We start from the raw sequence: 23,398 nt of genomic DNA, 5'->3' as shown, positions 1-23,398 counted from the left end.
AATTTATTTCTGCAATGCTGCTCAGTTAAAAAGGCTCTGAGTAGCTTACAATAATGTAAAAGTGAACTACTGTAGATAGAATTAAAAGAAAAAACAAACATCAATCCCCAAAACAATAATTGCCTACTTCAGGGGGCGGGGGATACTATACAATGACCTCTCCAAGGACTTCTGGAACAACCAGGTCTCTTAGCTGTTGCTAGCGTGACCCCAGGTAGAGTGCTATTCTAAAGCAGAGAAGGTATGTGCCCTTTTTTTTCCTTCACAATAGCAGCCCTCAAGGATGAACCTCTAAGAGTATCTTCCCTACTCCTTTTTATTGGTTGACCAGAAGCTACTGGGAGATCAAGTGCTTGTAATATTTATTACATTATATACCCTTTATCTATCAACATTTTTGAAATGAAGATAAAATATCTGTATGCTGAAATGTGTTGAAAAAGTCAAACATTTCAAAGTGTTGTTTTTTCACCTGACTCTATGGTCTTTAATGTTCCCTTATCCTGCATTGTTTAGGATTCTATTGAACTTAAAAGTAGTGATAGGATACAGATACATTGCATTACTGGATATAAAAAGACATTGGTGTACTTTATTTTATACTGCATTGGTTTTAATGGAAATGTTTAGAATGTTCAGATTTTTTCCCCCTGAATTTTAAATTCTGTTAGTATTTGAAATGAAAATGTACATCTTCTATTTATATATTACTGTATGATTACAAAAACCTGATATAATTATTAAGTCAACACAGAGTAAAATAACCCTCTATAAAATATTAAACATTCATTTTATATCAGAGGCAAAATCCACAATGGCACTAAAGACAGTAGGAAGTAGAGATGCAATTATTTTGCATCTCTTGTTTTTATTCTTGAGGGTGGGGAACTTGCCTAGGGATATGGCAGCAGCAGCAATAATTTTCTGAAACTGATGGATACTGAAAGCCCAATAAATAATCTGCAAGAAGTTACTTAACTGAGGATACTAATTTTAGGTGCTGTGGTGGTGCAGTGGTTAGAATGCAGTATTTCAGGCTAACTCTGCTCACTGCCAGGAGTTTGATCCTGACCAGCTCAAGGTTGACTCAGCCTTCCATCATTCTGAGTTTTGTAAAATGAGGACCCAGATTGTTGGGAGCAATATGCTGACATTTGTAAACTGCTTAGAGAATGCTGTAAAGCACTATGGAGCAATATACAAGTTTAAGTGCTATTATTATTTCATTCATAATAAAAAGAATTACTTTAAACCAGTTTTTACATTTAATTCAAGCATGGAAAATTAGAATAGAATCTCGGCATAGAAAATTATTTCCTCTGAAGAATATTGTTAGGAGAGCCAGTTTAGTAGTTAGACTAGAAACTAGCAGACTGTGAGTTCTGGTTTCGCCTAAGACACAAAGCCAGGTGGTGATCTTGGGCCAGTCACTTTCTTTCAGTCCTTGGAAGGAAGCAATGGCAAATAATTTCTGAAAAACCTTGCCAAGAAAACTGCAGGGACTTGTCCAGTCAGTCTCCAAGAATCGGATGCAACTGAATGGAAGTAAACTTCTTTTTCTAGTACTCTATTAAGAACCTATGCATTGGGTTCTTGTTAAATTTCCCTGAATTTAATTCCAGATATGTGTAGGACTAACTCCCAAAGGAGCCACTGATGACTTTCTATCAAGTCTGCCCATCCCTGATTTTCAGTGAATTGTAGGGTGCACAGAGTTCACATGAATAGGAAAAGAACAAAGTTGTTAGGCAAAGGCAAGTTCACTCAGTCAAAGTTCAATCATGTCACAAATTTTTTGATAGTAAGAAAAGAAGGAAAATGCAGAGGCTAGCAACAAAATCCATGCAAAAATAACAGAGAACACGCCATATATCTACTGTAGAATATACCATTATATTGTTCTGACCCAACCGGGTTCCCAAAGAGCAAACACAGACAAAGGCAGCAGCCCCCATCTTTTAAGGTTTAATAGCGAATTCTGTTCTAAAGGCTGCTTTCCATTATTTAGCTCTGACAAGAAAGAGCCTTGCCAAGTTGTTTGTCAAGGCTGTCAAAAACCCAGAGATAAGAACTAATTTACAAAATACTCCAAACACGAACTAAGATGTCCACCAGTTGAGTTTAAGAGCTTCTTTGCTCACACTTCCGGGTTGTAAGGCTTCGTCGACGGCAGGAATCCGCTTCTCTGCGGGTCCCTGCTGTGCTCGCCGTCAAGGTACCCCCGATCCAACTGGATTTGGGGGTTGTCGCTACCCTGAAGGGGCAGCGGAAGACAGAGGAGATCCGAGCAGGGGTCTGGGGACATCGCACCCCCCCTCCCCAGCCGGCTAGACTCCTTTTTCCCGAGACGGATGAGCGGCTGTCTCGGCAGCCATGAAGGATTCTTCAACCGGACAAGTTTGTGCAGGAGGAAGACTTAGAAGGAGAAGTTTTCTTGGCTAAACCAGGACATGATGTTACTTTTAAAACACCCTGGAAACCTGACTTTGGATTGATACATTTGTTTCCAAAAGAATTTGTAACATCGGCAAAAGTGCTGAAGGAAAGCTCACTACCCCTCCCTACGGAGAAAGCAAAGGAGCACAGAAAAACCTGCTCTCTAAAGGTAAAAATAAGCTCTTTGTTATAAGTGGGAAGGGGAGGACTAAAAAAAAAAAAAAAAACTTTTTTTTCTAAACTTTGCTGGAGGAGACGCCTTGAAGATTTCAAGACCATTAATTAATGGAAATACGGCTTTTAAAATATATCTGGGATTTTGCCTCTGGAGAAAAAACTGTAAAGAGAAGAAGAGGAAAAAAGTTTTGCTTGTTTGGATTGTTTGATAACTCTGACATTTGGAAATTACTTCAAGATTGAAAGCATCTGGGTTGTTGTTGTTGTTTTTTTTTAAAAAAAGAACTTATAATGGTACCACCGGTTGATGAACTGAAAATGGAATATGAAAAATTAAAAGAAAGACAACAAAGTGGCAAGGATTCTTTGGGAGCTGCCTTCCACTTTTTAGAAATGGCGGTTTCTACGTACCAGCAAACACTGGAGGAAGGAGAAGGAGAAGAAGAAGAAGAAAAGGAAGAAGCCATCTTTAATGGACTAAAAGTTTGATTAAGAAAGAAAATGGGAAGGAAGGAAGGGAAAAGGAGAATTTAAGATTTAATAAAACAACCAAGAAAAAGAAAAATAGGATGAAAAGAAGGTACAATGTTAGAAAGCAACTGAAAATAGAATTACAACAGAGAGGAAACTTAAAAGGGGAGAGGAGAGGAGGGGCAAAAGACCAGATTGGAGAAGAAAGGGAGGGAAAAAGAAAAAAAAAGCCACGGGTTAGGACAAGATTTTTTTAAAAAAGTTTTTCTTTAGAGATGAAGGATGATAGATAGCTTATAATTAAAGAAGATTCTGCAAGAGTGCATAAGATAGTATTGTAGTATTTGTATTTGGAACAGTTTATTGGAATATTTAATGAAATATTAATGTTTAATAATGAGAACTAGAATTAGAATAGAAATTATATATTTAATTATACTATAAGTTTGTTATTCTTTCATTTTAAGATTTAATATGTAGAAGGTACTAAGCAGAATCAGAATGGAAATTATGTATTATTTTAAGTTTTATTTTAGGAGAAGGCGTCATACTTCAAAAGCGATTACAGGGAAATTTTTGGTTAAAGGGGAGAGATACATAGATGTTTACTAAAGAACGGACAAAAGACATAAGTATAATGACTTTGAAATAAGATGAAATAAATAAAATATAATTAAGAGAGTGAAAAGATGGGAGAAGTTATATAGAAAATACAAAATGGTTAATAAGATATGAAGGGTATATAAGATGGGCATGAATTTGATTTAGGTCTGTCAAAAAAGATGTAACCTGGGGCCAAGTCACTTTTCAAAGAAGTTTTATGTTTTACGTTTAGTGTGTGGATTATGTTTGATTCTAAATTAATAAAATCTTGGAGAAATGAAATTAAAGGGAGAGAAATTGGGAAAAGATATGTATAAATGATAACTAAGGAGGTTTTTTTTTTTTTCTCCAATGTTTTGCTTCAAGTGTGATAATGTGGAACCATGTTTTAAAGAATAATGCTTTGTTTGTCTTGTTGAAGTTTATGGGTAGTTCTTGGAAAGGAGGTTATATATGTTTTGTTTGTCTTGAAAAATCAATAAAACTTGTTTAAAAAAAAAAAAAAGAGCTTTGCTGTTTGCAAAGAACGCTTTTTCAAACCTGGCTTTTATCCTTTTGAGGGAGGGGCCATCACCTTGCAGCCTTACTCCCGAGTCGCCTGTGCTGCTGTAACTGTTCTTTTCTCCGAGCAATCCTTCGTGCACATGCACTTGGCACAGGCTCCTTGGGAATCTCCTCGTCACTGCTGCCAGCCCTCACAATCTCTGAAGGCAGCAGCCCACTCCCTGATAGTCCTGGCCCCTCATCAGAGTCATCGCTCTCCTCAGCCATCTGCACCTCCTGCCGGCTAACCACAACATATATGTACTGTTGACAGAAACAAATGAGGAATGCAAATAACAGGTTAAATGAAACCAGGACAAGCAATAGAGCCAGATCAAGTGCTAATGTGCTTCTTTTATTGGAGATTTTAAGAATATCTTTCTGATACAGGATGGCTAGTCCTCATGATAGATGCTTTACTTCCCTAAATCATAGATATATATTTAGAAATCATTTTTTTTTTGTTTCCATGCAGTAAAGCTAAAGATGCACTGCTAAAAATGCAAAGAGAGCGTGACTTCCATAGAATGCATCATAAAAGAGTAGTCCAGGAAAAGAACAGACTTATTAATGACATTAAAAGGTACATAAATACAAATCTATTTGATACTTGTTGCAACTGCTGCTTTTTGTATAGTTTCCTGATTTGATACAATTTATATAATAGATCTATATGGAATACTCCTAAACGTCTTGCTAAGGCATATGTTTTATCTACACTGATCAATAAATGGATGACGAAAGCTTCTTTCCATGATGTAGGGAATTCTTGATGCTTGGAATCTCGTTCAATACCTGAGTTAACAATTTAATTAAAATTTCTGGAAAAGTTATGCAATATATTCAGTAGATACTATAATGCCCTGGAACTTTGTTCTGTTTCTATTTTTTTAATGATATCTTTATTACAATTTTTTTAATCTATAAGCTTTATGAGTAGTATTGTATTCAAATGCTCTTTAATCTTTTCTGCACCAAATATTGTTCACTATGATCTTTAATAGTATATAACAAATTGCTGAATCATGTACATTGGTCTGCTCCATCCAAATAGAGGTAACAGTTATTTTGTCCTGCTCCTTTTGCGTTGGAAAGGCAACGATTTATCTGACCTTTTTCAAAATATTTCTGTTTAAAAAAATTCAACTTCTTATGGTTCTCATTTACTTCCATTAAATTGAGTTGATTATAAATTTCTTTCATTTTTTGTTTTAAAAATAGATGATTGTTTCATAATTCTAATTGCTTTAGTTTAATTGCTGTTTTTACATAGATTTCTTTCTGTTTTAAGGCAGAAAGATACACATCCTTTCATAAGTGCTTTGCTGGAGTGCTATACTGTAGATAAAAACACATTAGATTAAATTGGTTTGGAAGCTTTTTAATTCTTGTCATTTCAATTTCATATCCACTTGTACTAACACAAATTTGTTAAATTCCCACCTCTTCAATCTGGAGGTTTCTTTGTGTAATAATTGTGTAACAATTATTAAGATAATATTAGGTGTATGTAGCACTGCTACTATCACATGCATGCAGAGGTGGTATTCAGCAGGTTCTGACCAGTTCTGGAGAACTGGTAGCAGAAGTTTTGAAGAGTTCTGAGATCCAGCATATATCACCTCTGACTGGCCCCACCCCCATCTATTCTCTGCTTCCTGAGTCCCAGCTGATCGGCTGGGTGTTCTTTTGTTGCCCTGCACAGGAGAACGAAGCTGGAAAGCAGGTTAGTGGGGAGGGGAGGGAATGGGGATTTTGCAGTGTCCTTCCCCTGCCTGTGATGACCCATAGTCTCTCAAAATAACCCAAAACATACATTAAAGTCTGGTAATGCCTTCAACTTAATTTCACTGTTTTATTAGGCACAGTTTAAAGTCACAAAAGTAAATAATGAGGCAAAAAGAAAACCAAAACAAACCGCATTGACGAGAGTTCCGAAGCAAGCCAAGATAGTTAATCATACATTCCAGGAAGATAACTGAGGAGAGTCCATGGGAAGAACTCCAGCAAAGATAAACCTCTTTCAAAGTAAACACTAAACTTTGACTCCAGCAATTCTGACTATATAGTTACAAAATTATATACTTAGCTCCCAGCATAAATTGTATCAATTGGTTTTTTCTCAAATTCAGCCTTAAAATATATAAATTTCCCTGGTTCATCTTGATTTTGTTTTTCAAATTCCAAATTTAAATATTCAAATATATAGCTTATCCATTTCTTCTTATCTGCTTAAGACCACAAATATAAAAGTATTTTTATTCTGACAGCTTTATGGGAATCTTGAAGATCTATAATATATGCATTTTCCTTTTAGACTTTCAAAAAGTTATTTTTCTTTTTAAATTAGCTATTCATACTATTAATATTAGTTGAAAAATAATTTAACAAGAAATAACAGCTACTTTGTACAGCTTCGTTTTCTGTCTCTTCTCTGCCTTTACTACCTTACTCTCTCACAGCCAATGACTGGAGTATTCCATTGGCATCATTGGTGGAATATACAAAAGCTTTGCCATCAAACATAAAGACCTATACTGTAGATGAAAGACAATGGACCTCCATATCAGATTTTTTTTTTTGAGCCATTGTCAAAAAGCTGTCATTTTCCTTCTTTCTAAGAATATCTGGAGGTACTTTTGACAGAATCTCAATTATTCTGTTTCTGAATTCTAAGGGAGTATTTTTCCTTTTTATTCTAATACTGCTTCTTTTGTCTTGAAATATGTGAATTTAAGAAGGATGTAGCATTTTATTTTTTTGTTCTGTCTATGAATTTATTCTGAAAATCTCTTGTATTTCTAAAATTTGATCAATATTCACATCGGGTTTTGAGAAAATTTCCCACTTCTCTTTCAAAATAATATTTCCCATAATTCTTAAATATACCTCTGGATATGTTTAACTTTTTATGGGGTTGGGGGTTCTCTGAACTGAAAAGAACTTTTGGTGTCCATTAATTTCTTGTATTCATCATTAAAGTCACCCTTAAAACCACAAATGTATGATCAAATTTTTCTAAATCTTTTTTTGTTTTTTGTTTTAATTTATTGATAATATTATATTCCAGTATAATGCAATTAATCTGTGAGAATATATTTCACAATAAAGTAAAGCAGGTTGATTGTAATGAATGTGGGATCTCTTCTGTTTTTTAAAATTTTATTTCCTATAATGTCATCTCCTATTTAGAGTTGATAGCTAAAAAGCAATTTTACACCCAGAAACAAAAAATCAATAGACTCAATATTGTATATATAATATACAGTATTATATTGTATATAAGTGGCAGATAATACAAGAAAAAAAATATTGCAATGCAAAAGGTTAGCCTTAAACTCTTAAAAGAAAACATTCAACTATTCTTGAACTTTATACTAAACATCTAAGCAATTCCCCAGTCTAAATGTCTTAATCTATGTTTTGTTTCAAAGTTGAAAACCTTGAGTAGATATTCCTTATGTTGGACTTCCCTCTTGTGGATAGAAAAATCCAATAAAGGTCATTAAAAAGAGGAATGCGTTAAAGTCCCTGTAAACATATAAAATAAAGCTGTTTATAGAAATATAAATCCAGAATAATACAGATAGGATAATAGAATCAGAATCAATTATTTCAAGACATTGAATAATTATACTAAATAATGCAGTTTTTAAAACAAATCTTTTTGGGTTTTACACTAAGAGCTAAAATAATAGGTCACTACTTGCTGTAAAATCATAAATAATTATCAGAGAAACATGTAAATCTCCTACAAGATGTTGTAATTTTGTGGATTTGCCTATTTGGACTACCTCTCAGAAGAAAATTACTCTTCTCCCAGGTTCTTTACAATTAACAAACATTATGAATGTTTTTTTCTATAGTACAGAAAGGGGAAGCTTAAAATCCACCACTGCCTTCCTAATGAACTGCCATCTTGTTTCCACAACAACAAATTTGTGGTCATAGATAAAGATAAGATATTACATTCTATAAAGATAAAAGAATGACAACCAATAGTACTATTATTACTACTACTACTACTACTACTACTACTATTATTATTATTATTATTATTATTATTATTATTATTATTATTATTATTATAAATTCTGTGAGTAAAATCATAAAGGTGATACTAAATTCTAAGTCAAAAAGTATCGGGTGCAAGATACAGTAATATAAATGTTGATAATAATAATCAATTACATGTCCAAAGCCTAACAGAGATTCGCTTTAGCTCAATTTTTGAAAAGTGAACCTCAGTGAATTCTGAGTAATATCTCAGAATTTTCAGTTTTCGAATTCCTCCTCTTAATTTCAGTCATACCTTCCAAAAGCTGGATAAAGGCTTTCAAACCACCAGTAGGGTAAGCACATTTGAATCTCTGGGAGAACCTCATTCCTTTATCCCAGGGGTGTCAAGCTCGCATTGTCATGTTGTCATGTGATGTATCGTGACTCTTTCCCCCTTTGCTAAATTGGGGGTGGGCATGGCCAATGTGTGATGCATCCATGCCGCAGGCTGTGAATTTGAGTTTTACCCTATTCCAGAGGATAGCTGTTGCTACAGAGAAGGCATATTTCCAGGGTTCTGACAGATGACATTGTTTAATTGAAAGAACTTGGAGCATGCCAGCCTTGCCAGGTGCAGTCAGCAGGACAGATACTATGGAAGACAGGTGGTTCCTCAAGTAACCAGGTCTTGTGCCATGTAGGGCTTTAATAATGACCGGCATCTTGAATTGCACCAAGAAGCAAAATGACAACCAATGTAGCTTACAAAGCAGAGTGTTACATGGGCATACCAGTGGATATCCATCACTGTTGCATTCTGGACCAGTTGAAACTGCTGGGTAGTATTCCAGGATAGCCCCATGTAGAGAGCTTTGCATTACAGGTAGTCCTTGATTTATGATCACAATTAATACCAGAATTTTGGTTGACAAACAGTATGGTTGTTAAGTGAGTCATACCAATTTGGTTAATGTATAAATAAATTAATGTATCAAAGACCAGGTTATAGATATAGAAAATAAAGCAGAATATAGTGTACCGTATATTTTAAATCTATCATCATTGGTAGTATAATATAGAAATAAGAAGACCAGATAAATAGAATAAATATGTCAAAGTAGGTAGACTATTATGATATACGGGAAATAAAAACATATAAAATCTTATATCAGTGTGTTTTAATATTACATGTGTCATTATGAATTTATTTTACAGCTTCTCTCAGATTTTAATGTACAGTACAACTCTTACTCCATTAATTTTAATAAGTGTTGCTCTGATTGATATTTTTGTTGTATATCACTGAAGATGAATTATAAATGCAACATATGATTTCTTTTCATTTTTGTATCAGCTCACAAAATTACCAACAACATGTCCCTTTTGTAAATCCCATATAAAAAGGTTCTACAATCTACTCTTCTGGTCTATTATTCACATGTCCTTTTTAATTATTTAAACATCAGCCAGCTTCATTTGTCAGTTCAGTTTACTTTGTTCCATAACCTTCTTACAGCCTGTGATTTTTTAAATCCACATTTAAGCCAATTTCATTCTTGTCAATTGAAACTTGTTTCTTTTCCATAGTAACATCTAGTCTTTTAATAATGTCAGAAATCTTTAAAAGTATTTTCTGAATCATTTTTTCACATATGTCCTTGTGTAAAAAATATAAATATTCAGTTTCTCATTAGAAGAGATTTATAATTAATTTCAAATATTTATTCAAAATGTATCTGAACCCTTAATCCATGTTTAACTTTCTAAAAGCAATATTCTAAACACCATTTTTACTGTATTCCAAAAATATTGTTCCAAGTCCTTAAAATCATATTTAAAACTTTAATTGAGGCGATTCAGCCACTGATAACTGTAGAAACTTGCCAATCTGAAGGGTAAGAAACAAGGAATAAAGTTTTTGTTCTTAAAAGGCTGCAGTACGATTGAACTTAGATGGTATCCTGCAACTTTTAGTCATTCAATTCCTCAGCTGATTGTAAAACAGTTACTGCAGCCTACTCATGAGGAGCAGCTGTCTGGGAGTACATAAGGGTTGTCTCACAATCTCTCCTTTTTCTGGAGAGATTTCACTGTTAGGATCCAGGATCCAGGATCTCCATCATAAAGCCCATGCTGCCCATCCCTTATTGGCAGAACATCTACTGTAGCTTGCTATGATGCTCATTGATCACACCATTGACTAAAAAAATAAATAAATTAACCTCTTGCATTGGAATTGAATACTTTTTTTTAATTTTCTCATATTTGGTAACTATAAACAGTTTCTTGTCTATAGGCTAAAGACACACTATGCATTGTATGAGCCTATGTTAAGACAACTGAATGAAAAGTATGAGGTTCTCCTAAGAGAGAAAATGCTTACAAGTTTGGAACGAGACAGAGTTGTTGGGCAGGTAAAGCTTACAGCAATTTTAACTTACATTTTTATGGAAACCATTTAAAATATTATATTATTTAATTTAATGTTTTAGGTAAAGTTTTATTCTGTGCCATTCCTCATAATTCAAGGTGGGTCAAAGAAACAAACCAAAGTTAAACAAATGCACATCAAAGAGTTTGTTTGTTGAATGTGGCATTAAGTACACCAAGAAATATACATCTTTTTTCTAAAATAGTGAGGCTTTTTCTTTGTCTAAAAACAGTATGATTTGGGGAAGGAGAAGAAAACCAGTTGAAATACACTAATGGCCTTTTGTTTACAATTGTAGCCTCCCAGGCTTTTATTTCTGTGTGTGAAGTGAAATTTTATAATTTGACATTTTAAAGCAGAATTCTTATTAACGGTAATAATAATAAGAAATTATATTGCTTTCTTGGGTAGAACATACACATTTCTTTTCATCTTAGTTCTTAGCATCACAACTAGCTATCAACCTGTATTATTAGAATGTGCTTATGTGTGTATATATGTTTATGAAAACACATGAAAGTCATGGGTTGTTCATAGGGCAAATATTGTTTCCTATTACCACAGTTATGTTGAATGCAAAATCCATAAATCCAAATCCATAAATCCAGAGAAAAGCTGCTTCTAATTATCATTCTTTTCACTAAGCCTCTTCTATCATTCTTTTCCATTCCTTCCACTGAGGCTTCAGGAAGTTTTGATGAAGTGAATGAAGAATTCTATTCTTGAAGGAAAGTATTTTGAAACAAATTATGCTCTATTGTAAGCAGAGTATTATTTTAAACATTGAAGTAGAATTCACTGTTCTCTATTATGGTTTGATTGAGGTATAAACTAATTGAAATAACTTGAAATATATTAGGTATAAGTGGCATCATTTTGAGATATGATGTGAAGGAAGGGGTGAGGACATTAATATAATAGTACAGAATCATCAAGTTGGAAATGACTGTTTAGTCCATCAAGGCCAAAGCCTTTATTCAGTGCAGGAATCCAATTAAAACATCCTAGACAAGTGGTTAATTAGATTCTGCTTCAGTGTATTCAACGAATGGGAGCCTCTCACCACACTGATTAACTGTGATTACTGTTTCTAATTTTCAGTCAGAAATGGCTATCTTATAATGTAAACTGACTATTCCATGTTCTGCTTTCTGGAATTAGAACAAACAGGTATTTCTGATATTTGAAGAGCTGTTGAACATTTGCATCATCTTTTGCATCTTTGCATCTATAAGCCTATTTGACTGCTAAGACAAACTACCATGTTAATTTCTGGTAATTGCATATTTTTCATGGTGTAGATTCAGGCATATGGATTGCTTTATGATCTGGTCTAAAATGTTCTTAATATATCAATACCTTCTCAATATCAGAGAGGATTTTAGAATAGATCATAACCCAAATTACTGACTGATCTGTTTTTTGTTTGCTGCATCTTTTTCTTTTCCCATGTTGAAGGCAGAGACATTATTTGCTTCCACTCAGAAGTTCTTCAGTGTTCTTCAACATCTTCATAAATGATCTAGAGCAACCCAGACTGTTCCTGACTGGGCTGCGCAAGAGGTGAGCACCCTGTGCATTCAGTTCCACTTGCACGAGCAGCGGTTGATTGCCCTTGCATCACTCGCACAAATGGAGCTCTGCACATGTGTGTGGATGGGCCTGCCACTCACATAGAACCATCCCCTCTCCCCGCTGGAATGCCAAGCTGGAAAGGTTGGGGACCACTGACCTAGAGGAGGGGATTTACTGGACAATCATTTGTCTGGGATGGAATCAGGACTCCTGCCTTGGGCAGGCAGGTTTGACTAGAAGCTCCCAAGGGACCTTCCAGCCTGATGATTCTATTTCTATTCAGTCATGTGCACAATTCTCCAGTTTTCATAAGAGTTCGGTCACTATCACCTAGTTCCCTCAGTATCTTAAGATGCAGTTCAACTGGTTCAGTGAGTTAACATTTTAACTCTTTTCAAGGATGTCCTTAGACTCTTTAAGGGATGTCACATAGAAGATGCTCTTTATCATCTGAAAATTATGATATAGAATAATATATAGAATAAATCAACACAGATGTTTTGACTAAGTATTAGAAGAAGCTTCTAACAGAATCATTTGACAGTGAAGCCAATTACAGATGGAAGAGATGATCTCCTATTTGCTGAATATCCAACAAAGGTTGGACAACCATCTATTGTTAATTCTTTAAACTGGATTCCTGCAGTGGTCAAATGATTATACTTAATGACTAAACAGCCCCTTCGAACTCAACAATTTTGTAATTGTTTTTCCTAAACAGAATATGATCAGGCATAGTTCCAATGCAGTTGACATTGGGCAGGCAGAAATAATTTCTGCTCAACAAAGACAGGTCTCCAAGCTGCTCAGATGCATAAGCAAGGCAAAGTGGAAAGAATTATAGGTTCCAATGGCTTTTTGATTCCAGGAACTTTATCATATTTGATCACTGTGCATCTAAGGGTTCTGTTCAAGATGCAGGTTTGAGTGACAAATTCTTTTTGCATGAAAGGTGATGAGGAGAGGCAGAAATTGTTACCATGTCTTTCTTTCTATGCTACAGGACAATTTTTAATCTAGATGGATTTCCTGAAGTATTAAGATATTATATGCAATCTAATTAGTATTCTGAGATTCTCAACTATATTGAAATATTTTATACTTAATGTCATATATTATTTCTGATTTTCTAAAGGTTCTTGATAGCTTTTTCTTTCATTGTTCAGATGACTGGCTTGCAAGCGACTTTACAAAGCTTGGAATCTGGAAACAACATTCACATTCCAATGATGAAAGGTAAATATTTAGCTATGAACCAAAAGTAAAAGCTTAAGAGATAATGTTTGCTTCTCATGGTATTATGCACATTTCTAGAAATTTAATATTTCTCTACATATTAAATTTATACACTATTTAAATAATCTACAATGTACACAGACTTAAATGGTCTAAAACTAATGCTGTTTTATACTACATTATGCAGAAAATCTCAATGAATAACTAGGGCATTGGGATCCCCAGCATCTTTGTCTACATTTTTAGTAAAAGAAAAAAGAATTAATTAAATTGTTGAGAGCTGTGCCTGATTAGAGACCTGAACTCTATATCCATTAGACTATCACACAATATCTCTTATTTCAAATCTGCTGAGTTACCTTCAAAAGATATTGTTTTTGCTATATTGGTCTTAAGAAGAATGCATCTGAATTGTAGACATCCATCAATATTTAATAGCTTTTGACATCCACAGTAATGCCCTATGGATTGGTTAATTATTCTTGATTTTTTTCCAGATTTCCAACAATTTAGATAAATGTATAGCTATAGTAGGATGACATCCTGATTTTTTTTTACAGTAGTTCCATCCTTACAAGAAATTCACATCAGAAATGTATTTTTCCCCTCATACCCAGTTTTTTTTTTACTAAGTTGGAAAACTGCCTGTTGTAACCCAATAATCCAAATAATCCATGTAACCATTTGGGTTATTGGATCTCTGCAGAATAAGTATAGATGAATCCCATTAAGGTGCAGTATGTTTTCATGTGGTAAACAACTAAAATGTGAAAAATATACATTGTTCGGTGATTTACATTTTTTAATAAAAGACTCATCCATAATTTTGCAAAATGCACAAGACAGCTCAGTAAACTTCTGAAAAAGGGAACCAATTTAACTGATACCCTAAAGAGCAAGCCATCCTCCAGGATTTGAAGGATTTCTTTTAATCTCAGCTGTTACTTAGACATCTGGATTCTAGTTGCTCCTTTGTTGTGCAAATTGATGCCTTGACCTTTATTTGGAACTGTTTTCCCTCAGGCTTTGGCAAAGAGAGGAAGGACCTCTTGTCTTCTGCATTTTATTCTAATCTTTTCCCAACTGAAAGTAACAATAATTTCAACAGAGAATTGCTAGCTATAAAAGCAACACTGAATGATAGAGGCATTTCTCGGAGGGGCCAATGAATAAATACACAAACTTTATTGGGAGTTTGGGAGCATTGCAGAAGTGTGAACCCTAACTTCACATCAGATCAGTTTCCTGATTTTCTTTTTATATCTATACTTCCTAGTTCTCCCCAAATTTGTCAGATGCACTCTCATACAATCTTGAATACAATATTTTAAGACAACCCTCTTTCTTGAAAGAAACGAGAAGGTGTACCCCAGAAAGGACACTCCTGAGAAGACAGGGATGGGAAGACAGGCAATAGATCTTTTAAACTGGATTTGTTTGTAATAACAGTTGGATCTATGTGTCAGGGCTCAGAAGAATGATCTCCATTGAACCCAAAACTAGTTCCTTCAATACAGCAAAAGTTCTGCAAGTAGCTTCAGAAATGCACTTTGAAGCAGCTTGTGCAGCAAAAGCTGGGTGGTGGGGTTGAACTTAGGCAGAAAAAAATACAAATGCATAGGTGCAGAATAGGTGGTACCTGGCTCAACAGTAGTAACTGTGAGAGGGATCTAGGTGTACTAGAGCAGTGGTTCCCAATGTTTTTTTTGCCCCTAAAGAAATTTCACTTGAACCTCGCACCCCCTGAAATTTATATTTTGCTCAAGGATAAATTATGCGAATTCCAAATAATATTTTATCAAAAAAGATTGTTACTTTATTCTTTAATGTAATTACCTGGACTTTTCTTGCACCCCCTGGAATATCGTCTCGCACCCCCAGGGGATGCGAGCACCCCAGCTTGGGAACCCCTGCACTAGAGGGTGGGGCTGTAATCAGTTTCTGGTTGAAGAAGTAGCCATTCTGGAGTTTCTTTTTCAAATGGACAATAAGTTGTGCCTTTCATTTCTTAATTATTTTTAAGGACTACATGTTTCCCTGACAATGAGACCTGGTCCTGTATTTTTGGGTTTCCAGAATAAGCACAAGGGGGAATTTTGTGGGTAGGTTTTATTTTTGTTCATAGCTGCAATGGAGCAGGAGGCAAGGCGTGGAGGATAAAACGAGGCAGTGGAGGGTAGAGGATGAAGCTTTTTCTTCTTATTTACCACCTCAACGAAGCAGGAGGCTGTGCGATGCGTTGAGGCCAAAGCCGCAAAGTGAAGCGGAGATGTGCAGAGAAATGAGGCAGTAGGGGTAGAGGGTGAAGCTTCTTTTGCTCGCTGCCACAACAGAGTAGAATGCTGAGTGCTGTATACAAGAAGAAAAAAATATTCTATGAGGTTAATTTGGAGGGAGTTATCTAAGTTAATTGGAATTAGTTGGTATTTTATTGATCTGAAAGTGAATTTTAAAGTATGTATGCTAAGAGGAAGTTAAAAAAATAGAATATTTTAATTTTAGAAATTTTTTAAAGAAAGCTTAGTGTTTTAAAATGGACGAGAAAATTTTTTTTCCTTTAAGGTTAAAAAATCTGAAAGAATACAGTAAAGTTTGTTAATATAAATGGTGATAGTTTATAAAGATTATTAAGTGCAAATAGAAGTACATTATTTCAACAGCAAGGAAGATAAAACAATAATGGTTAAATTGATTGTTCTATTCAAAGAGAAAAATATATTTATGTTTTTTATTTGGATATCACTTCTGGATTTTGTGCTTTTGAGGAAAAATAATGAAACTTTGGCTGATTAAATGGGTATGTTGTAACAGAAATGGCTAGTTATATACTAATGTGTAAAAGTAAACAGTTGAGGTTGTAATGTTGCTATCTTGTGCCAAAAAGAGTTAGAAGTCAACGCCTTTTCCTTTCTTTCCTTGTACTCTTATCTTCCCCCTTTCTTTTTTTCTTCCCTTAATTTCCCATTTTTATTCGTATTTTATACATTGATAAAGCAATAAAAGTTATAAATAAAAAAAATTATAGCCCAACCTACCAAAAACATAACTGTAAAAGACAGACTAGAAATAAAAATAAGCAAAAACATGGTAAGAGAATACCTGTCTGATGTTGATGAATATAAATCACTGGGACCTGATGGATTACATCCCAGAATTTTGAAGGAGCTGGCAATGTTATCTCAGAACCATTGTACCATATCTTTAAAAATCCTGGAGTACTGGTGAAGTACTTGAGGATTGGAAAAGAACTGATGTGATTCCCATCTTCAAAAAAGGAAGGGGGGATAAAAACAGACACAGGAAACTATAGACCAATCAGCCTAACTTCAATAGCTGGGAAGATACTGGAAAAAAAATAATAAAAACCAATCTGTGAACATTTAGAAACAAATAAGTTAATAACTACTAGTCAGCACAGGTTTGTTAAAAATAAATCATGCCAAACCAGTCTTATTTCATTACTTGACAAAATGACTACATTAGTAGATCAACAAAATGCTGTAGACATAGTATATTTAGACTTCAACAAGGCATTTGACAAAGTAGACTACAGCCTACTTCTTGGTAAGCTAGAAAAATGTGGGATAGATGGCAATACCACCAGCAGATTTGTAACTGGCTGACAAACTGTACTCAATGAGTTGTCCTTAACGGTACTACATCTACACGGAGGGAAGTAAGCAGTGGGGTTCCACAAAGTTCTGACCTAGGGGCAGTACTCTTCAATATCTTCATAAATGACTTAGATAAAGGAATAGAAGGGGAAATCATATTTGCAGATGACACTAAGCTGGTGGGAACAATGGGCCCTATCCAACAACATGAAATTTAATGTGGAGAAAAGCAAGGTTTTACACTTAGGCAGGAAAAAGCAAAGGCATGACTACTGAGTCGGCGAAACCTGGCTCAAAAACAGTGGAAGGGATCTTGGAGTCCTAGTTAACGATCACTTAAACATGAGCCAGCAGTGTTGTGGCAGCAGGCAAAAACCTAATACAATGTTTTTGAGAAAACACTGGGTAGCCACTTATCTGAAATGGTATAAGGTCTCCTGCTTGAAAACGGGGTTGGACTAGAAGACCTCCAATGACCTTTCCAGCTCTATTCTGATTGATTGATTGATGACTTATATTCTATAATACATCTGGTGTAGAGTAAATATTGCCATGTTGTATGTACCTACCCATAATATATTTTGAGGTGGTTCCACTATTATTAATACCCCCTTGCCTAATATTTCTTCTTTTTAAGCTTTCCTTTTATAGCTTTTAATAATGAGTATTGCTTTATTATTTATTAATTATCTGTTCTTTAGCTTTATTGTATGACACCCAGAGTAACTTGATTGTGAGATGGAGAGCTACATAAAACTGACAAACAAACAAACAACAAACAAACAAATGAATGAATAAATAACCAATCTCCTTTTTCCTAGTTTGGTACTGAAATCAAGGTTAGATTATGTTCTGAATAATTGGATTTATAGTACCTATTTAGATCTCAATACAACTTGGATTTTTTTATAATTTGATAGAAAAGAAATTACAATTTCTATTGTGGTTTACCATTCTGGAAATAAAAAAAACAACGTTCTGTCTAAATGGGCAGTAGAAAAACAAGTTCTTAAATAATTGAAATAATGTTCTTTCTGTTAAATTTCTCTACTTCTCTGTAATAAATTGTTTGTGCCTTATAGTGGGTCATTGGTGTGATAGAGAGGCTGGATTAGAGGGACCTTCCCAAAGAGCACTTAGAGAAGCCAAGGAACAGAAAGGGCATTCTGCTGTTAATCCACATGATTCAGCCAAAGATCCAGCAAAACAGATGAGCAAGAAATATCCAAAGGTATGGATGTTCTTATTTATAAAATATAAATAAGTAAAATGTAAATAAATAAATATAAATTTATTTTACAAGTTTATAAAGCCACCGAATGAGTCCGGACAGGACATAATAAATACAATCCAATACAATTAAAGTAAAGAAAAAACCACCAAACACCATAAAAAGGTAACCATTAAAACGCACAGGATCCACCCATCCACTATAGCCCAAAGCCTAGGAAAAGAGGTGGTTTTCAGAGCTCTTTTAAACAATTGGAGCCAGATATATCAGGAGTGGTGGTGGTAGTGGTATTCCAGTAATAGATTTAGAATTTGAGCTATATTATTTACGATAGTAGAATCACAATCTTGGAATTGGAATAAGCCATTTAGACTACTACATGATTACTGGCTGCAACTGCTCACACAAATAGGTGTAGAATTACTAAATAAGTAGTATAGATATCTACAAATATTATACCAATAGGATTAACTATCTTTGAAGGTATAACACAGGGGTGTCATCATGGCAGTATCATGTGATGTATTGGGACTTTTCCCCCTTCGCTAAACTGGATGGGGGAGGGGCCAGCAGGTGACACATCCGGCCTGCGGGCCACGAGTTTCACATCCCTGGTCTAACAGGACCAAGAGGAATGCACTCCATCCATCTGAGATCAGATATATTCAATCCAGGCAATATTTATAAAAAAAGCCTATTGGACCAAAGGAGAGCTTCTTCTACATCTTTTAAAATAAACAGCGTAAAGCTTAAAGAAACACCAATAATTTCCCTGATCAAGCTACTCATATACCACCTAGTACCCTAAGAAACCAGGAAGGACATGGATCAAACCTATATGGAGGATCCTATTTTGCTCATTACAATGAATTGTATCCAACAGGAAAATATCTTTATTATTGGATGTGATTCAGTCCAACATTAGGCACACTAGTTTGTAACACAATTTCAGATAGCCTGCATATTTTAATAATTCCCTGTTAAAAGGTTTATGGGATGCTCAGATCCCACTGAATGGACTCAAGAACAGTCATACCATTAAATGAAATGAAGCAACCATTTCCTTAATGAGTACCTTAATGAGAGGGGTGATGAACTGGAAATGATGATGATGATGAATGGTGATGGTGATGATGATGATGATGATGGTGATCAACCCCTAACTGCTTATCCATCTTCACCACCCAATCTCTGAGATTCCTTTCAATTTTATGTGAATTACAGTGATTAAGGTATTTAATTAGGAATAGAGAGGCCCCAGTTCTAACCTTTCCTCAGCCTTGGAAGCTCACTGGATGACTTTGGGCTCATCATTTGCTGTCAGCCCAGCCTGCCTCCCAGGATTGTTCTTGTGAGGTATACACTATGTATTCCTGAGTTTCTTACAGATATTACCTTGCTTCCCAGGATGTAAGAAATATTTCAGTCCTCTTTGTTTACACAATAGATAGAAACAATTTTCATTATCACACTCAATGGAAAATTGAATATTAATATAATTCACAAAACGTATGTCATGCCATTCTAAGACTCCGTTGAGTAGAGACAATCAACAAACCAAACAACAGTAGAAAGCACTTTTTATAAACCTATGAATAAATATGTCTTAAAATCTGAATGAATACCATTAATTAATTTTAATTTTTCTTACTCTATTTGATTTAAGGATTCAGAATTTCCTGAAGGTGTCCAAGTAAATCCATACCTTGCTTGTGCAAAAAAATGTGTGCGGCCATTGAAGTCTGGAATATATAAATTGAGCAACACATTGAAAGTACATGATTTGGCAGTGACCTGGTAGGAGTTCTTAAACATTTCTTAATGATTTCATTTTATTTAGCATTATAAATATATATTTGCTTATTATTGGTTCTCTTAACAGTCAATACAATGATTTATATACATGATTTTTATAACAACGTTACATTAAGCAAAGTAACCTTGAAAAAATTATCAATTTATCAATCAATTTAAACAATAAAGCGGTATTCTTCCTTGCAGTTGAGAATATAGCAGGGGTGGGATTCTACTGGTTTGAGCCAGTTCGGGCAAACCGGATGTTAATTATACATCCGGTTTGGTGAACCGGTAGTTCCGAAGACCAGCTGGAGGTGACATTGAGTTGGTCACACTCACCCAGTCATGTGACCACCATGCCATGCCCACAAATTAAGCCATGCCCACAGAACGGGTTGTTAAGAAATATGAATCCCACCCCTGGAATATAGAGGATGAATGTTGGAACATAGGTCTTGGAAATAGGAGCCCTTTTGCTTCTTTTGCCAAAGATTCTATATTCTTTAAAATGTAAAGCAGCTGTCTATCAGTTATGACAATATTTGACATTTAATCACTCCTTATAAATTACAATTACTTTGTAATTTATCACAGCAGCTTTCTACAATTCAGATTAAGAGCAAGTTTAATAGAATTTTCTGCTTTTCTTTGCCTATTGACTCGCGGTTTGTTTCTTAATGCCATCAAAACCATTTGTACTTGAAGGAAAGAATAAAAAAATTAAGTGCTTGGAGAGAGTACTGTGCATGTTGCTGGAATTTCTGAATGAAAGACAGGATGAAAATCTTGTAAACAATATAAATGTGAATTTAAAAGAAAAGGCCTACGTAATATTATCATTTAATTATGTCAGCTTTTCACAACTATTTCATTTGGTCGCAGAACAACAATATGAAAGCAATGGCTGTCTTACCTGCCATTAAGGAATCCTAGGGAGAAAGGACAATTGACTATATTAGCTATCAAAACTAGGCTAAACAGATAGTAACTAGATCCTGTGGCAGTTGTTCTGATCAATCTGGTTGGTCTCAGTAATTTAGTAGTTTTTGTTATTTTTGTTCTTATGTTACTTTTGCTCTCTTCAGTATTCTATATATTTATTGTATTTTATTTTCTTGTTCCTTACTTTATATTCCTACAAAATGTAAGTCTCCCACATTCTCTTTGTGTGAAGTGGATGAATAAACCTGATAAACAAACCAATTCATTCATTGTTCACTCTTTTCTATCTCAGGACATATAATTTCATCTAAAGCTGTTTCTTCTGAATTTTTGTTTAATGTCCTTTTTATCAATTTTATCATAGCTGGACCAAAAACATGTTACCAAATTTGCATAATGCGTTCATTCTGAAGCTTACTTTTTTTTTCTAGGAAATGGTGATTATTGATCCATAAACCAAATTATTCAAATTAACATTCAAATGCATTTTTGGTGTGTGTGTGTGTGTGTGTGTATCTTTTGTGTTGTTAACATCCCCAATATCCTATTTTAAAAAAAACCTTTGGCTCTCTTGTGAGATATAGTAAAATTACCACTACAGTTCAGCTACCATTTTCAAGCAGGAAAACAATAATGCTACATCCATTGCAATCAAAATGACCAATCTGGGACATCTTGAAAACAATGAAATTATTGAAAGTCACTACAGATTTGTCAGGAGTTAACCATTCCAGATTAACATCATCTCATTTTCTAATTTAGTAATTTCTTCAACAGATTATGAGGAAGTTACAGACACAATGTAGCATATAATAACGGCACTGGTGATATTACCTAGTTGGGTAATGAAACTTCTGCAAGCATAGAACATAGAATAATAGAGTTGGAAGAGGACTTGGAGGTCTTCTAGTTCAATCTCGTCCTCAAGCTAGAGACCCTATACCATTTCAGACAAATGGCTGTCCAGTCTGTTCTTAAAAGCTTCTAGTGATGGGATACCCATAACTTCTGAAGGCAAACCATTTCACTAATTAATGGTTCTCACTGTTTGGAAATTTCTCCTTAGTTCTAGGTTGCTTTTCTCCTCAATTAGTTTTACTTTGAAAAATAGGTTGACCTACTCATCTTTGTGGCAGCCCCTCAAACATTGGAACACTGCTATCATGTCTCTCCTGGTCCTTCTTTCCACTAGACTAGATTCCTGCAACAATTCTTCATATCTTTTAGCTTCCAGTCACCTAATCATCCTTGTTGTTCTTCTCTGCACTCTTCCCAGAGTCTCATTTTTTTTAATGTTCTGATGACCAAAATTGAATGCAGTATTCCAAATGTGGTGTTACTAAGTCTTTATAAAGCTATCGTCAGCTCTGCTATTTTCAGCTTGGTGCCCCTTTCACAGTTAGTGCTACTGAGCTACTTTCACCTAGTCTGTATCTGTACAATTGGTTTTTCTTGCCTAAGTATAAAACTTTGATTTTATCTACATTAAATTTCATTTTATTAAATAGGGCCCAGTGTTCAAGTTTGTCAAGATCCGCCTGGATCTTGAGCTTATCTTCTGGGGTGTTAGCTATTCCTACCAGCTTAGTGTGGTCTCCAAATTCGATGAGTTTCTGTTTCTATTCCCTCCTTTAGATCATTTATAAAGCTATTGAGGAGAACTGGGTCTAGAATGGAACCTTGGGGTACCCCCACTGCTTTCTTCCCTCCATTTGGATGTGGTTTTGTTAAGGATGACACATTGAAAATGGTTTGTCAGCTAGTTACAAATCCATCTGGTGATGATGTTGTCTATCCCACATTTTCTAGCTTACCAAGAAGTAGGTTTTGGTTTATTTTTTAAAATGCCTTATTGAAATCTAAGTACGCTATATCTACAACATTTTTCTGATCTACTAATTTAGCCACTTTATTAAATAATGAAATTTATTTGACATGATCTGTTTTTGATGAACCTATCTTGGCTTCTGGTAATAACTTTATGAGCTGCAGTGGCACAGTGCAGTACTGCAGGCTACTTCTGCTGATTGTGTGAAGACAGATGCAAAGAATGAATTAAGCAGTTCTATTTTCTCTCTACTGCTTTTCCTCGAACTTCCAGAAGGGCAAAAATGGCTTCCCCGGGCTCCAGAGGGCAGAATCTAGCGCGTTTCTGGCTTTCCGGAACTTCCGGGAGGCCTGTTTTTTGCCCTCCTTGGCCTCTGGAGGCTTTCTTCCTTGAGCCCCCAGGAAGGTGAATGCAGCCTCTCCAGGCTCCAGAGGCCCTCTGCAGTACGGAAATGGGCCCGTTTCCAACCTTGCAAAGCCTCCGGGAGGCCATTTTTTTTGTCCTCCCCGAACCTC

At 35.0% G+C, this 23,398-nt stretch overlaps 1 protein-coding gene across 3 annotated transcripts in view; it reads left to right on the top strand.

Annotated features, from left to right (window-relative positions):
* Positions 1-23,398, top strand: part of SPAG16 (sperm associated antigen 16) — a 173,518-nt gene that overhangs the window by 12,783 nt on the left and 137,337 nt on the right. For 2 of the 3 annotated variants that reach the window (XM_087919613.1, XM_087919615.1), the window contains exons 6-10: positions 4,706-4,813; positions 10,526-10,643; positions 13,402-13,471; positions 18,168-18,316; positions 19,983-20,113. In XM_087919613.1, the coding sequence (XP_087775739.1) occupies positions 4,706-4,813; positions 10,526-10,643; positions 13,402-13,471; positions 18,168-18,316; positions 19,983-20,113 (576 nt within the window). The remainder of the gene's footprint in view (positions 1-4,705; positions 4,814-10,525; positions 10,644-13,401; positions 13,472-18,167; positions 18,317-19,982; positions 20,114-23,398) is intronic. The other variant, XM_087919614.1, reaches the window with a different exon arrangement.

This window comes from Pseudonaja textilis, chromosome 1, assembly GCF_049901715.1.
Source record: "Pseudonaja textilis isolate UNSWEBS1 chromosome 1, rPseTex1.2, whole genome shotgun sequence".
Taxonomy (NCBI): Eukaryota; Metazoa; Chordata; class Lepidosauria; order Squamata; family Elapidae; genus Pseudonaja; species Pseudonaja textilis.
The sequence above is the reverse complement of the archived record's forward strand: the minus strand, read 5'-3'. Positions and strand labels throughout refer to the sequence as shown.